This window comes from Opisthorchis viverrini (genome assembly GCF_000715545.1).
Source record: "Opisthorchis viverrini unplaced genomic scaffold opera_v5_18, whole genome shotgun sequence".
In the NCBI taxonomy this organism is placed as follows: Eukaryota; Metazoa; Platyhelminthes; class Trematoda; order Opisthorchiida; family Opisthorchiidae; genus Opisthorchis; species Opisthorchis viverrini.
In genome coordinates this window covers 3,233,000-3,251,380 of record NW_008751674.1, presented here as the reverse complement: position 1 = coordinate 3,251,380, position 18,381 = coordinate 3,233,000, and the positions used below count along the sequence as shown (strand labels likewise).

Genomic DNA, 18,381 nt, shown 5'->3' with positions numbered 1-18,381 from the left:
CACTCATTTGCAAACTTATTTGTTTTTTCGACAGTCTCACCTGGAACCCAGCTGGATCTAAATTTAGTGATGTTTATGATGTTTGTGATGTCAGGATTTGTTTTTTTTACTACAGAATATGGAAACAGAGCCATCGAACTGCTCAAGTTTAAGCAGGATTGAAGCGATATATCAGGAAATTATTAGTGAGAACGTGTATAGTTCGCCTTCTAAATCAGTTCCCTCTGGTTGAATGTTGCGATGCAGTATTTAAGTGTACGCTGTGAATCGCTATGGTTTGTTGTGTACGTGGACTCAAAAACAGTGTATATGTGATGCAAACGAACCATCTGTTGTGTGGGATTACACGTGTAAATAATTTGATATGTTTTTGTAGGTTTATTTGCAATTACTTATCCTAATTTCAACAACATCAGCAACAAATGAGCATCCATCAAACGACTTCGGGAAGCATTAGCATGGCGCGTGCCAAAATGTCATCCTTTATGCTGTGTGTTTGTAGTTTGCTGCACAGAGGGTAGGACTTCAGGCCCATAAGTATGCAAACTTATCAAACGAAGCCCTTGACAGGGTGGTTGTAATTCACCAAAATCAAACGTGGTGGCAGAACACCGTCGCAACTTTATCGCCCTATGCCCAGCCTCCTCTGCGGCCGCAAGCTGGCAATGGAAATCCTGACCCAACTTTGGCTGGATAAGCTTAAACCCTCCATGTTCTTTGTGTTGTATGTTGGTTTGCCTCCATCGTTCAACATCCCTTTCAGGGTTAATAAAACAGTTAAAACCTTGACCAAGAGGACACTCTACAGCCAAATTTTACCCGGAATTCTCAATGCCAATGTAATCTCATGCCTCTAGCAAAATCTCCCTAGCAATTTTATCCGCCAGGGGTTTTGCTCAGTTACTAAAATAAAACAACTGGGTCAATCATAAGTAAAAAATCACAGAAAGCAAATACACAAAAGCGTATGCGGCCAACGATTCCTAAGGTAGGATCTATTATCAACAGAGTAACCGAGTGTGGAAAGCTGTTAGCATTCCAGCCAGAGTACTCTGTAAATTGACATCATTTTTGGTGAGTCTGAGAACACTGAGTAAAGCCATAATAAGTGTAAAAAACATAGGTTCATCTAACCACAGTTGATCACCACTTCTCTGAATTTTGCTAGCTACCGCTGGATATCTCAAAGGGTTCCGAAATTTCAACTAGACCACCATTTTTAACTAGCAGCAGGAAATCGGCGCAGTCGTAATACAGTCAGCTACACATCAAAGGTTTATGCCTGTCCTTGTCCCATTAGTATTCAAACAGCGAACTTTTCTAGATGACTAAATACAATATGTCGTTACTTTTCAACAAAATGGTGACAAATATGTGTAAAATGCAGTGTGAACTTTGCGTCTCAGGATGTCCTCAGATAAACCTTACTACATGGCACAAATGCTAGATGTATTCATTTATCTCGAACGCATTTTTTTCCTTATTTCACAATTGCATGCGATTTATATTTGCCAACATGCATGTTTCAACCACGCAACCAAGAGATTGGTGTGCATAAGTTGTCCGTTGTTTCTGAATTACGCACCACGCTTTGAGAAATACTGCAGTCTATATATTTTCTAAATTAACAGTCAGAAAAAGTAGGGGGTATATGGGTCTTCAGCGCGTAAGTAAGCACTCAGAGTATTGAAACTTTGTCCACAAAAAACTAGGCACTCATTTGTAGTCAACCAAAGTCACGAGAGGAGTTGCCCGAAATGTACAGTCTATCTGCAGAGACTGCCCGTATTTGGGACAGCGAAATATTTAAAGCGAACACATTCCAGTTTGTATATTTTGCTGCACTGTGGGTTGTACACGGTTAAAAAGCAACGTATTCAATGATCATTTATTTTCCCACGTTCAAGCTTAAATCGTTTCATTGACCCGGCCTAGACAATTCAGTTCAAACTTTCCACACAAGTTAAAATAAGTTGCTACGATAGAATTTTAGACCTATGAGGTCTAAATCCCAGTACACCAAGTAACTGAACGCCTAAAGCGACAACTTACTCAATGCGTTCTTGCGTATTTACTGTGTCATGGCGGCAGGTGGTACACAAACGGTGAAAAAACCTGCAGCAAGCGACACATGAATCCATCAAAACTGTCCTACAAAATCATTCATCAGGAGGCTTTTTCTGAACTTACATAGACGTAGAGACCTGGACTAGTAGTGATTCGCAGAAACATTATTACATTTTTACTTAAAAAAACAGGTCATTATCAGGCGAGTAAATTGAGTGGGGGAAAATGAATGAGCAGTTTATCTGCACGGGTTGCTCAAAGAGAGAACTGTAAAATATTTTTTCGTGGCGTTCACGTGTTTTATGTATTTTATTAGAGGAGTACAAACCTAGGAGACGATAACTTCAGTGGTAATATCTTTCTATCGAATGTAGCCACTAGCCTCTGCGCGGTAAAACCGGTATAGTTTGTCAACAGTTGGTCAACTTGTGCTCGCAAACTGCGGAAATGTTCAATGTAGTTAAATAGGAGATTTTTTTCGGTGACTGTTTCTGAAGGAAATTAGACGGTCATCGCCATGCTATTACATGATCCGCGTTACACTTTCCAAGTAAACGAAAAAAAAACAGTTTCACAGCACGCTGCAGTTTTTCAGTCATTTCTTTACGCCGTAATTTACATCAGAATAACATACGTCCAAACTCTTTTGTCAGCGGCCATTTCACCGCATATAAGTCTCTTCATGATTTGAACTGTGTGTCTACTGAGATTCACGGAGATTTCTTCAAATTTCAAATGTTTCCTTAATACCCCAAAGCAATTGAGGTATCAAAAAGAAGAAAACAGAAGAATTGGCAAAGTTAACCTGAACACCAAACACTTTGAGAATACATTGCAAATAAAAAATCCTACTGTTTATATCTTTAAAAACGTCCTTTGACAACCTGAATTTTGTGAAATTCTTTGTTTTCTTATAAAAATCTGCAGCAAAGAAACAAGATTTGAACCTAAAAATTTGCGTACGTTTCTTGCAGATACAGAGTGCCGGCGGGCAAAATAATTTCGGAAATTAGGCAAGAACGATCTCCAGTTACGGATGAAATAATTTTGTGCAAGACGTCCGTGGCACAGAAAAGTTTGTACGGATAGCCAAAATGTGCGGGAACGAAAGCATATTTCAGCGAAAAATCAGTTTTCAAGAAGAATCATATATTTGCGGCGGAAATCTCAGTTACACTGGGGGGATAAATTATAAGAAAGGCATTGTTGGAGAAAACGTTTAACTTTAACTGAGAAAACCGTTAGACGTAGATGCTATCTTGCTGGTCCATCAATCACATAACCTACTTCATGGGGAAAAAATGTCATTGCAGGTTAATCTGGCGGTTCCTAATGAGTTTGACACGACAGAGTATACTTGCATTAACCATGTTTTAACCTTTTGAATGTGCGCAGCATTTCGTTTTCCACATTTTCAAGTATCAAGCATTCTTATATCGTTATTAAGGACGACAGAATTGACGACAGGATGATAGCTGTACTGTGCGACGATGGCAATTTACTTCTAACGACAAATGGCTCTGAAGTTGGTTTGTTACAATGGAACCGGCGAAACACCTAAACGATCCAGGAAATGGAATTTGATCACAGGCCAACACTATGATGCCTCAGAATAAAATATAAGTCTAGGATCACGTCGAACGACAGTTTATCACAGATAAGCGACAAAATGGGCCTTGCTCACATTTTATGAGACTTCATTTGGGTTTCATTGTTTCTAGTTGGATATTTACGGGATCCTATATATTCGAGCAGCTAGTTGTGGATGCAAATCGCCATCGTAATTTCTTTGAATTTCATTCGCACCTTTCGAATTCTGAATTATGGAAACCCAGTTTTGCTGTCGCTATCAGTGACCAAGCATTTGCTGCATAGTACCAGAAAACAATGGAAATTACTGAGTCTGAATGATCCATCAGGTTGACTACTAATAAATAGTTTCCTATAATAATGCCACTCTCATTTGTACAGAATAATACATAGTGGTCACAATTTTTGGGGTTTCGTGGGATAGATATTTTATTCATAGTCACACCACGTCCATTTGTACGGTCGTGCTTGCACTGGCGTATTACTTTCGGTGAGTCAACACCAAAGGGAAGCACTGGACTCGAGTTTCACTCTTCTTAGAGCTCATCAGTAGTTCATATCCAATGGTGGTGCTGAGATTTGAACCCCACGCGGGGCAAACGTGTAACCACTACTTCAGAGCGCACGTTGGACGTATCTGAATTTTCGCGTTTGAACAGGCAACCGTGTTCACACCTGAGCGATGTGATTCGTGTGCCCGATCCATCGAACGACGACCCAGTAACTGTCCTGGTTGTGGCGATCGATTGACCCGCCTGTCGGACGTACCGGTCACATAATTATTAGTATTATTAACTCATTTTGCTCACAGGAATAAAGATAAAACTTGAGTCACTTGGCTCCGTGCCTAACCATAGGACAATAAGAAACATTTCAAGCTTTGTTTTCTAGTTCTTGTACAAATTCACAAAACCAATTAAACCTATCCAACCTAATCATTATGTGACCTATGGAATCACATGCCAGAATTCTTCCAAGAAAATGCTAATTCTTGCCAACATCATTGTACGTAACCGATCTGTCACGAACTTGAGCTGATTTGAATTCGGAACTTATTCTTCACCAGTAAGATGTCATTCATAGCGACTCTATGCGATAACATGTGATTTATTTGTTCTTGTTCAATTTGTAGCTCATATGACTTCAAAAATTCCTACAGTCCAATTTTCATGCCTCTATGATCTCATATTTTAAATAAAATCATAAAATCGTGTTGTATATTAGGAGCACCATAAATGATGCAAGCTCTAAAGGTCGACTACATGTTACACTCTACACTGAGAAACTCGTGTGGGATAACCGCCCGACCCGGATGAGTTTTGTCATTCATGCGTTCCGCTTATTGATCCTCATACTTTGTTCAACAAAATATGGGTTCCTAATTTTATATAAACTGAAGACAAATTAGATGAGCGCAAAACAGTCATTCCACAACCGATTTGGTTTTGAAGAGACTCAGTGACACCTGGCTGAAACGTATAAACGCAATACACCTCTCATGACGTTCTGAAAACACATTGACAGCCCACAACCGGTTTTTCTTACTTTGAGACTCATCAGGTAGGCGCAGTTCCAGAGTATCCGTCAAGTCATTCATGCTAAGACTTTAAGAAAACCGACCTAAATTTTTAAAAAAGTCTGTGACGGTTCTCGTTTATGCAGCCTGTGGTTTCCTTTCACTCCATACTTTGACCATTAGATATAGCACATCTACACAAAAAATAGGCCTATGCATAATTCTTGAGATGCCGGTAAGAGACCAAATCCGTATACAATCTAGCAGCATGGCAGTATTCTATTGCGGAAACATGCTGGAGTAAGTAAACCACGCCTTTATAAACGGAGAGGTTTGTTCCAAAATAGATGACCCTATTTTATTTGTCTGTTTGTTTGATTTATACAACTTAAGGCATTCCAAATTCACGTGGTACCGCACCAGCTTGTGGGAAGCATTATCAGGTGAACAAACCATTGGAATACTGGTTAACTTGAAAAGTATCTTGCTGAAAATCGCCCGTTTAAAACTGAAATTCGTAAGCAATCTTAAAAAAACCGACTCCGCAAACTGACAGCCCAAAGTGGGCAATAGAACTGATTCCGATAGGTTACCGCAATCCATGAATTACCAAAATCGTCCCACACTGTTGACAATGCTGGGATAGGCCGCACGACTTAGCAAGAAATTTGGCCAACAAGAAGCCACTTGGGGCACTTGGTTTATTATCTAACCACATGGTCATCCTGTGATTGATTATTTTCTTTTATTTTTGAAATGTACAACTCGACTCCCACTTTTTATTATTTCGGCTTTTAGCCTATAACAACTTTCTTGTTTTTGCCCTGAAAATAAACCGCACTCCGGCGATGTCATCGCAAGTGTTGTTTAAGTCGACACGTGTTTTTTTCTATACTGTAAACACGTGGCTTTGAGACGATGTGGACTTTGAGATCCGTTAGAAATTAACAGTTCCTGAACCGGTGTGTAGAAACCGACGTAGTCCCACGAGTTGAGGTTTGTACAGTTTATATTATTTTATTATTGTATTTATTGTACCGCATTTGTAGACAAACCTCCAGTTGAAGTAATTTGGCTTTTGGGATTTAGCGCGTAATTCGACGTGGTCCAACATATTTCTGAAAACAATCTAAAGTGACATGATTTGTTAAATGTGGATACAAACCGGTAAATGGCCGTGACACCAACGCTACGTAGCACCTTCCATACAGCCGTACAGTGCAGTTCGACTTTTCAGCTTAGACAAGTTTCATTAGAGGAATAAAATATATTTTGAATGTAACCAGATCGTCACCATCCACCGGCATGAATATAGGAAATCTGCAAGGCGCCCTGTAATTCGAACTTACAAGCCCAAGTTTACATCTGCACACACTGACCAAATTTTCAGTGGTTTGGAAGTGGAATTTTTTTCTTCTATCTGAATACATCGGGTCCGATAAAAATCAGCGGCTATCTTCGACTGGACTTCTTAAAATTCCCGTGAAACCTACGTCTGTTATTCTTTCGACAATTGCTATCAGACCTAAATAGGACGGTGTCTTCGTATAAAATGCTAAAAGCCAAGTAATTTAAGTCCATTACTTTCGTCGTGGCAAATTGAGTGTTTGACTTTTCTCGACCAAATGCGACTTTAATAAGCCGCGAGCTTTTTATTTTCTATGTCTTTTCCAAGGATATTTTTTGCATCCCTTTACGACAGATAATTGATGCTTTCTAAACCAAATGAAATTGGCAAGTCTCCTATCGCTCGTTTGGCAGCACTTGCTGCAGTTAGTTACTTTGAAGAAAATGGAAAATATTTTGCCGACCGTTATACACAACCTACAATGATAGTATAACACATCCACATCGTCTTGTTTGTAAACTACAGAGGATATTTGCGGTGAACTAAACAGGGGAATCGGAACCAAGGCCAGCGTGATCAAAGCGTTTATTTTCTGGATTAGCTCTCAAGTTTTAAAACATACATGAAGCAGTGTAACCACTGGTAACCTCAGAATGGTATTCCAGACCTTGTATAGTAAGGTGTAAGCCGACCATCTGGGCTACCTATATCAACGTCCAGAACAAATTGTTTGGCTACACAAACTAGGCTGTCGCACAAAAAATCTGGTGGCGGGTAACCTGTTTCCCTTGAGTAAGTATTGATTTCTTTTGGTTGGAACCAAACACTTTGCGATCAGCCACCTTAGGAATCCAACAAACAGAACTATTATGGCTGGAAATGTAGTTATTTGTTGACTCATGCAGTTTCTCCTAATGGCAGACGTGTTGCACCTACACTTTTGCTAGACAAAAAGCCCCTAATATAATAATGGATCAAGAACAAGCCCAATATTCTTGCTAGAACAAATGTTTCAAAAAAACTATTTCACCTCACTTGGAAGACAAATTACACGAGTGTGTACGAGCTCGACCTTCCAGCTTCAGTCCGCTGAACCAAACGTTACACAGCCTATCTGATCGTTGCCTTTTAGTCCGGAAAACTTCCGAGACAGTCAAAAGCAAAATGGAAATATAATGCGAACTCTACAAGCGAAATATGCGTCAATACACTAAAATCAAATTTCACTCTAGGTGCCCCTCACAAGAACTTGCACTGAAACGAACCAGGTTTTATTAGAAAAACACGTGCATAATTTGAGAGCTGCGCTCGGATTTGCATTGTGCTTGGTAGTTTTCGCAAATCACCTAACAAATACAAGACAATTATTAAGACTGATAAGGCAAATATATTACCACAACAATTGTTCGCAAAGGCACGTACAATCCAGAGTACTTCAGCATTTTACTGCAGCAAACCCCATTTGGTTGCTTTGTTGGTCAAACATCAAGTAAAAATGTCGCAAAATGGACACCCCGAGTGTCCAGGTCGTCTCAGCGGCTTTTGCTTCCATTTGAATTGCAAAATGGTGAAATCCAACACTCTAAACCAGAAAAATATAAACAAAATTAGACTTAGATGCTAGCATTCCCCGACAACCATCGACACGCAGATAACCACTTACGAATCTTGTAAGTTCTTTCGGTAGCAGCGTGAACACTCGAGAGCCCAGTTTTATTTTCAGTGGATGAAGATGATGCAGATTATGTGGCAGAACATGGAACATCCCATCGTCATGTTTTTCTACAACTGAGTTTTGTAAAAGTTTGTTCGACGACTCGGCTGGTGCAAACGTATCCGGAGATCCAGTATCCACATGTACGCGGCACAGCCTGCAAAGCACCACATCACCATACTCTATGCTGAAGTGGAGAAAAAATTTCAGGAAATATGCCAACTTATCTGTAGGCGCAAATAGCATTTTAACAACACGTTTGAGGTTAGACTCAGAAAGGTCAGGGTTCACTTGCCATCTAAAATAGTAATCTCCGACTATATCGGATGGCCTCAAATCCCAGCCTAACATGACGTCATATGTTTCAAAATATATGCGTACATAAATATGCAAACCATAAACACAATATGCGTTCCTGAGTGAAAAAATGAAAAAAGATAACAAAACATAATTAGGGGAGTGTTAACTAAATTGCCTTTGTCGCCAGCGGCTATCTCGGAGGCATTTGTGTTTATAAAAACACCTTGATAAACTCTGCTGTTCAACATAAAAAAGCAAGCTCATTGTAGTGGCGTAGTAAATATTAATGCAAATGCTGCATCTTTCAAAATTCAGAATAACGGAATTTCGTAAACAAATATCTAGCGAGAGGAGTCCTCTTTTAAAGTCTTGATAAATTTATGAAAACCATAAAATCTCTGCAGGGCTTTTCTAATAAATTACTCCTAATAATTGGAAAAAACATGGATGGTGCGAACCGTCCTGGAACATATGAAGTTTACAAATCTGAGAATGGTTTTCGCTGGAGGTTTGAACTAATCATGCTAACTGTTAAGAGTAAACTAAACAAATGAGCATTTTTTCCTTCGCAATTCATCAGAGCTACTTCATTGATGCTGTTTGTTGTTTAGAGACAGTTTTAAGCTGGGCACCTCTATAATACCGTACCTACATGTGACATTTTGTAAAATGCCATAACACAGATTTCAGTTGCCTCTCGGTTACATACACTAAAATCATCTCCAGACTTTTCAAGCCTCAGGCATACAACAGTTTGTTTCTTTCTTTCCCTCCCGAAGTCTCCACTCTGTCTCCTTACAACTCAGTTATTCATCTTGAAAATTTGTTGAGATAAAGAATAGTTCAATTAACTTATCTGCCTAANAGATGCTAGCATTCCCCGACAACCATCGACACGCAGATAACCACTTACGAATCTTGTAAGTTCTTTCGGTAGCAGCGTGAACACTCGAGAGCCCAGTTTTATTTTCAGTGGATGAAGATGATGCAGATTATGTGGCAGAACATGGAACATCCCATCGTCATGTTTTTCTACAACTGAGTTTTGTAAAAGTTTGTTCGACGACTCGGCTGGTGCAAACGTATCCGGAGATCCAGTATCCACATGTACGCGGCACAGCCTGCAAAGCACCACATCACCATACTCTATGCTGAAGTGGAGAAAAAATTTCAGGAAATATGCCAACTTATCTGTAGGCGCAAATAGCATTTTAACAACACGTTTGAGGTTAGACTCAGAAAGGTCAGGGTTCACTTGCCATCTAAAATAGTAATCTCCGACTATATCGGATGGCCTCAAATCCCAGCCTAACATGACGTCATATGTTTCAAAATATATGCGTACATAAATATGCAAACCATAAACACAATATGCGTTCGTGAGTGAAAAAATGAAAAAAGATAACAAAACATAATTAGGGGAGTGTTAACTAAATTGCCTTTGTCGCCAGCGGCTATCTCGGAGGCATTTGTGTTTATAAAAACACCTTGATAAACTCTGCTGTTCAACATAAAAAAGCAAGCTCATTGTAGTGGCGTAGTAAATATTAATGCAAATGCTGCATCTTTCAAAATTCAGAATAACGGAATTTCGTAAACAAATATCTAGCGAGAGGAGTCCTCTTTTAAAGTCTTGATAAATTTATGAAAACCATAAAATCTCTGCAGGGCTTTTCTAATAAATTACTCCTAATAATTGGAAAAAACATGGATGGTGCGAACCGTCCTGGAACATATGAAGTTTACAAATCTGAGAATGGTTTTCGCTGGAGGTTTGAACTAATCATGCTAACTGTTAAGAGTAAACTAAACAAATGAGCATTTTTTCCTTCGCAATTCATCAGAGCTACTTCATTGATGCTGTTTGTTGTTTAGAGACAGTTTTAAGCTGGGCACCTCTATAATACCGTACCTACATGTGACATTTTGTAAAATGCCATAACACAGATTTCAGTTGCCTCTCGGTTACATACACTAAAATCATCTCCAGACTTTTCAAGCCTCAGGCATGCAACAGTTTGTTTCTTTCTTTCCCTCCCGAAGTCTCCACTCTGTCTCCTTACAACTCAGTTATTCATCTTGAAAATTTGTTGAGATAAAGAATAGTTCAATTAACTTATCTGCCTAAATGAACACTTAAGTTGAGTTTGAACCTCTTCCGAAAAAATCTGTTGCAACTCCAAAAAGCAGCAAGTAGAACGTTGTCCTTTGTAAAATTTGGCGCCGGTTTGAAAGAAACGCCTTTATATTGATGATTTCATTGCCAAGAAAATCACACCTAGCTGCGTTCTTTGATGCAAAAAACAAATTAGCATTTTTATCAAGTTATAAATTGTTGCGTGCCATCTGGTCTATAAATTAGATATATTTGACGTTTATTTCAAGTTGGGGAACTATGTGCGTTTTCATCACTGGGCTAGAAAAATGTTATTCACCCAAAATGGGGGGTTATTTAAAAAGCAATGCGCAAAGTCCCCACAAGGGACACTGCCGCGCCCCAAAAAATAAACTTCAAAGTATTGGAATATTTGGCACCATTCCCGTTGTGTGTTGGTTAATCCTCTGTTTTATCTCTAGGCAAACGTCTTAATTACTTGTGCTAAGATCAGTCATTTTAGTAGCACGTTTAGGGGTTGGTTATTCTGTACCTCGTCGTGTTTAAAAAACCCTGTGGTTTGGTTTGTTAGATTCCATTCAGGACTGTACTTGAGCAACATCACAAAACACTTTATATCCGACTAGGTTACTTAAAGTTTACTGAAACTAGTAATCCTTTTTAAATAACCACCTATTTCGTCTAATTTTATTTAAATCGACGCTGCATCAAGGCTCAAAACTCGCATGGAAGGAAGAAGCTTGCTTGACTCGCCATTGTTGTCAGAATGTTACTGTCCCGCATTTGAAGCAACGTCTTTTTACTCAACCAGTGCGTTTACCGATCGACTCCTGAAAAGCAGCCGACTCGATTAACCTTCGGCGATATCAGAAAAGCGCACCATATAACAAAACACCCGGAAACTGTGAGCCTGTCACTGAGCCTGTCAATGATATTTTAGCAAATCGCAACTAGAAGTCAGTTGGTAAATGGAAATTGAATAAATGGATAGAAATTAACTGTAAGTCAGAAACATTTCGGTTGGACTACGTAGATATAAAGCTTCACCAAACAGAAAACTAACATTCTGCAAAAACAAGCGGGATCAAAATTTCAACTACGTCAACCAGGAACGCAAAGAAACATTGGAAACACGGCAGTCTTTTACTTTCCGAATGCGGAAAAACAGACGAAATGAGAGGATCGATTGACTAATGAGGCGGAATGAACCACAAATTACAAAAGAGTAGCAAAAGCCTGGAGAAATAATAATAGACGAAGTCAGATAAATCCGGAATCATATAAATAATTGTTCATTGGGCGAACAGACTGGAGCAACAATTGATAGAACGAATAAGGAGATACAAAAAGCTTAATCGTTTAATAAGACAACTAATTGACCACGGAACCGTATGTGCAAGATGAGAAAAATTCAGTGGGCCAAAACAACCAAGACACTTAGCTAGCACCGCAATGCGGACAAAAACCTGCAAATTCCAGCTTCTGTATCAACGGACGTTAGAGATGATGACCCGCCTATCAAGCCACTTACTGGCGATATTCCCTGTATAGTTAGAAACCTTCGGAAACTAGGCTCTAAAGTAAAGTAAAAGATCCTACCCAGAAAAACAACTTTGTGCAACTTCGCACGCTTGAAAACCTGTGTTACGCTAATCTGCTCATTGTGACCGATGACGCCTTTGCGAATATAATGGATAACTTACAACATTCTTCTCAATGCTTATCCAACATTTTTTTGTTTTACGTCAATAAATATCAAAATTATCCCGCAAACATAAATTTTAGGTTGTTGCTATCTTCTAATGGCAAACTAGTGCATAGTGAAGTGAAAAGACCAACCTTTTCAGCTTCTTGGATTAAATAATGTAAAATCCTTCGGAATGTGTGCCCAATTGCCCTCGGTGAGAGCAAATCAACACGCAAATGATTTTTTATTTCATGGAAATTTGTAAATAGTCTGGTTGTGGTCACAGCCCACACCGAATTTACTTTTAATCCAGAATGACACTTTAACACACTCCAAGTCATATCAATTTTATTTGGTAATAGGGACACTTTGGTCTCACTCATATATGAGTGCCAAGGAACTGGCTTAAATGTTCATTCTGCAGTACAGAAATTCCCAATTATTTGTGTTTCGCTGTGTGTCTCCCATTGAAAAAACTTCATGTGCTACCATTTGAAAAACAACCAGTATTCTTCCAGTCCTTGAGAGAACTATTCCCAAATAAATAGCTGGAAACATTTTGTGGCGCAAAACTATTAGTCTACCATTGCCACAATAAACTACTGCGTGGAACATTTTTTTGTTTTACGCCTGCATTTTCAAATTTATGAAATGAATTTGGCGAGTTCTTTGCTGCTATTGGGCCGATTACTGAGTAGGCCACCTGGGATTCTTCCGTTAAGCAAGAGATCTTGAAATAAAATGGTGGTGAAAAACCTTTTGTGTTTTGTGACACAATTTACAAATTGCAAAAAACGCAGTGAGTGCAGGTTCTCCAGAATAGTAAAACTCAGGTGAGAATAAACGACATGTAGGGCAACGGAACTGTACATGTCATGCAGTCTAATTTAGGATTTTGAATTGTCAGAAAGGTCACTTTCGATGGTATCAGGCGGAAGTTTTCCGACAAATTTTCACTGGTTTGTTAGACTGATTCTAAGCGCAGATGGAGTAGGAAGATTAGCAGTCAATTTGTTTGAAACTCGCTGCAGGTAGATCGGTAACTATAGAAGCGAATAGAATAAACGTTTTACCATGCCAAAGAAAAGGAGTGTGACCGCATCTATTGTCCCCTGCCCGAGGAAAAAAGGCAGTCAGGCAGTACTAGGAACTCCTGCACCATCCTTGTTCTTCACAGATAAATCTCAATTTAAAATCAGAAAAATGTGTACACCTCATTCAATAGGCCTGCACCTCTACAGTGGATCCTCATTTTAATTCAACAGTCTGTGACAATCTCTCAACACTCAAATAAATTGTACATAAAAGTAATTTGCCGTAGTGTCCAAGTGGCACACGCCTGAGAGAAATTGATTGAAGTGCGACCACCAGCTGATGATATCAGCGATCGTATCCGCTAACTATTTTTATGCGTAAAAAACTCTGGCCATTTTTTTCTAGCATACGGAATTTTCAGTTGTCAAACAATGGACCACACAACTTGACGTTAAATCACTTATGCAAACTGTACCAGGTGTTAATCTGCACAAAATAATTGGTTTGCATTTTCGTCGTGGTTCAAATCGCTTTTGGCAGAAATGTGGACATTTCAGCCGATAAAAAGCACTTTTTTCAAGTATGTGGGTGACCTTAATTTACAAAAATCGTCCAGTTAACATATCTCCGCCATAGAGTGTACTGACAATTACGAGTTTGAGTGCATATTCCCAGAAATTCAAGGTCCCCACTGGGTGCAAGAGTAACTGAGGAGATTCACATATATGGTGTGCAGAGTTGATTAAATCCCGAAAGCGAATACATGTCACTATGCCTTTGACTCACCTAGTGATGTCGACTACCCACTGAGTTCCTTGGTGTAGCGGCAAACTCACGATTGGCGGATAAAAATAATCGTTCCGGGTGCCTCCGAATTCCAGATTTCCGTGAACAAACCAAGAATCACCGCGCACGCCATGTTGACTTAAATCAGAGTGAATAAGAGTATATTTTAAAATAGCTTTCAAGCAGAATACCTACCGTCAAATTTACAATACCGACGAATTGCAGCCTGAAAGCTCCTGTTTTTTTGGAGTGGTTTTCTGTACATGCTAAAAATAAGTAATGACTGGGGATACTACGGAACAGGGTCTAACCTGAAAAGAAGCAAAAAGTGATTGCTGAAAGAAGGTTTACCATGTAAGACGTTTCTCCAGATATCGACTAATCCAGGCACATTTCATCAGCAGAAGCAGAACAACACCCCCACAAACAAGCTATTTCGAAACAAGATCCCACGGTTTGTCACCTTGCATACACGTAATGACCCTTTGGCACGTCCCGAACTTATAGTGATTGGAGCGAATCTCAGAAGGATGAAACGTCCAGGTAAAAATTGCTATCAATAACTATATGAATGTTGAGGAAGGAAATGAGTAGAACGCTTTTATATAATAGTTTTGCCTTCAGAAGTCTTGCTCTAAATAACTTCAACTCCTCGAATGATTTGTGCGCCTAAGTTATTTACCGGACACCGTGAGTTTTTGTCACCGTTTATCACAATCCCTCGTCCTTTGTGTGGATGCATAGAATAGCGTGTGAGTTTTGAAATCACTTAGGTGACTATCGATGGTCAGTACGAGCAAAAGCTGTAAACTGAGCGCACCTTGATATTACTGGTTTACTTAATACATTCTGAATGCAGAAAACGAAAAATGAAAAAAATGCAATAGACCAAGTGTTGAGCAAGCATTTAAACCCCGCACAACATTGGATCATTTCAGGTAGCTTAATTAAGTTGTCCTTTTATGGCATACTCTGCAATCACAGACAAGTTCAAATACCGTTACTACTAAAGTTTACTGTTGCTTGCTTTTCAACCGTACGCAAGTTACGATTTTTTTAAACAAAAGCATTTAGTACAGTACAAAAGCAAATGGGGTGTTACTATTAAGCTATGTTAATCTGAGAACCTAATCTAACCTGGAACATGCATAGTCAAAGCGATAATAACAGTCCGTCGAAATCTAAGTACCGGAAGACTATTGGTTAGTTTGTATATTCCCATGCTACGCGTGTGGGCCCCTTAAACGCCCGAATCTATTGTCTTTTGGTATGACACTTAAAGCCGAGTGGTTAAGAACTAACACGATATAGTTCGCAGGGACACTCACGTATAGTCGGATTATTACAGATTAATACATTGCAATGAAGAACGTAGAAAAACAGCACGTAAACTGTGTATGATGTCAAATGCTACCCGAAACCGTAAACCGAATAGTGGCACTAAAGTAGGTTGACACTGTTTGCTGCTATAAAGAATGATGTGGATGTGGCACCTTGACTTCTCATTGCCACACAAATTTATTTGATACAGTTTAGCCTGGAATGTCTAAAAATTCATCTCAATGGTATATGTGTAAAATATTCCGCCGTCCAATGCTGTCGTACTTTCTTTTCATTATCCGTTAAATTTGTTGTTCTAGTGGTTTTTATACATTGTGCTATCAATAGCTTTCGCATGGACCGACATCCTTAATAAACTTGAAAAGAAAAGGTCACTATATTATAAAAGAAACAAACCCGCAAAACCGAAAAGTGAAAATGCCGTCATTCACAATGCCGGCATTCAAAACATAATCCAAAATCGTGGTTTTCAAGAATTCACAGTCTTCAGCATTTTCCGGTGGCCTCCTCATCCCGATTATTCCGTCATATCCTTCTCTGTCGTCCCCAGCACCAGAACTCTCCACCATTTCAACGAACGTAAACTTCGGAATCAAACGACCTGCCATCTTTTCTAAATATTAAAGTATCGTGATTGCACTGACCCAAAAGTCGTCCATCATCACATTTCCTTTATAGCTCTCACCGCTGTAGCTAGTTTCATAAATTTGGTTCAAAGAGACACTAGTTTCGGGCTTTCCAGTGTATTTATTTTTGTTTGCAAATTCTGCCGATGTTGACTTGCTAGACGGAATCCACCGTGACCATCCTCCAGTGTCAAGCAGAACCATAATAGGCTGTCCACCCATATATACCTGGACGACTGGATTGCCCTAGACATATGAAAGCGTTAAATCATGTACAATCATGTTCCACCTACTGCGTTGTCGCTAAAGAAGTCCACGGGGAAAATCTGGCATTCAACATGCGTTGATCTTTTCATCAGATGCCGAGTAAATTTATCCACTCACCTTGGATTCAGTAGACAGAACAAAAGTAGTATTATTAATAATTTGCCTGACAATCGCGCAGACATTAAAACCTCGTTGTGATATTTACTGAATTGGGCTTGACGTTCAATGATTAGACAAACCACCGACATGTGGTTATATACTTCTCATTTTCTAAAACCACTGGTTCACACGGGATTGGTGGAGTTGCAGTATGCACTCAGCTATTCTAGAATTGCACGCACACGTTGGTGTTTCAGGTTACCTTGGTGAACAACCAATTATACGACCACTTCTAATAGAACCACTTAAATTAACGTAATTCACTTGTTTACCAAATCCTGCTTAAGCAATTGACTGGGCCGTAAGATGCTCACTTGCCCTGACCATTAATTGAGGGTTTACGTGTCGTTTTGGGAACGCGGTAACGTGTGCGTTGAAAATAACGCGAAAATAGCACAATGGTGTTTTTAGGCTTAGGCTTCCACATCACTCACCATACACCATCCGGATTTTTTTTATTTTGCAACCATATTACTGGTAGTCACAATAACCAAATTTCCATGGAGGCAAAATATCCTCAGCAGCTTCGAACAATTAGATCTCTTACAGACTTGGAACATTCCTATCGAATATGAAGCACAAAGCAGCCGAATCTGAAAATTTGAATGCTCTTCAGAGAAAGGTTATTACAACAGACTGGTACCGATGGCTGTGCAAACAACAAAATTTCAAGTATACAAACTTCCACATTTCATTTAGATATTTTAAAAATTTTAAAATATATCAAACTAAAACGATATATATGTGAAATTAGTAGTGAATATTCGCGATGTCTCATGGAATGACTGGTGATTTAAAGCAACTAAAATTATAAGGCATAAACTTGCCTTCAGCTCTACGCCAAAGGCGTAGAGCTTCCCTGCTCAGTTTCCCTGCTCTAACAAATCAAATGAACAGGGTGCCCCATAGGCACTTAATACCTGGCAGGTGAGACAAACCTCGGGTCTGAAATATGCAGATAATTAACTAACCGAGCATGTAAGAACAGGGCATTCGAATTCAAACTTTTTGGTTTTTTCAATCATTATGTTAGCCGCAAAGCAGCCACATTTATGCGGATGTATAAGAATCTGACCATAAGTTTTTGTCTCATATATCACACAGGTCCTGTAAAGTCAATGAGATAGTTCAGCACAAAGAGAAGCCGTTTTAATTCATCATGCCGCGAGATAACGTCATTAGACTCGCCCAAAACAGCAAACCATATTTAGGGATTAAACTGATCAATAATCTTTCGTTCCCTAGCCAGATTCTTTGGCCTTCGTGCGCCGGCCAAACTGGCTTGCGGTAAAGTATGCCAAACACGGTGTCAGATTCTGATATTCACTTCCCAACAGTTCCATGGGTGGGCTTACAGTGAGGAATAATTTGTCTCAATATTCATGAGGTTCACAGCACATCAGTTGTCTAGTCAGATTGAAGGCTACCCAAATGTCGATTAAACTTTCCAAGGTATACTTTATTAATTTGAAATATGTATGTAGCGTTTTTTTCACCACTCGAACATCCCTTTTACGCGTCATCTGCCATGGTGGAACCATCGTTTTCCCAAGCTTTGCATACAAGCCGCGCTTCTACAAGCGCTGTAAGAAACGGGGTAGGTGTATGTGGGCAGCAATTTCAGTTTGTCACTTTCAGCGTGAACTTTCACCAAATGTCGCATACATTTTTGAGATTTAACCTCTCCGTATGGATTATTACAATCATTACGGTTTGGGGAGAGTCTAAGGCTGTACTATAAACGTCGGATTTGTAAAGCTCGACTCAAATCTTGTCTGCCGCGGATGCGTCTTTCTTCATTACTTGTTTGTCGTATGCACTGCTATTAA

At 39.4% G+C, this 18,381-nt stretch overlaps 1 protein-coding gene across 1 annotated transcript; it reads right to left on the bottom strand.

Moving 5' to 3' along the window:
* Positions 1-7,956: 7,956 nt before the first annotated feature.
* Positions 7,957-16,108, bottom strand: T265_01712 (hypothetical protein; the record flags this gene model as incomplete). Its single annotated transcript, XM_009165778.1, has 5 exons — positions 7,957-8,103; positions 8,185-8,462; positions 9,445-9,686; positions 14,160-14,297; positions 15,897-16,108. 5 exons carry the CDS (start codon positions 16,106-16,108, stop codon positions 7,957-7,959), a joined length of 1,017 nt encoding a protein of 338 aa, XP_009164042.1.
* Positions 16,109-18,381: the final 2,273 nt, after the last annotated feature.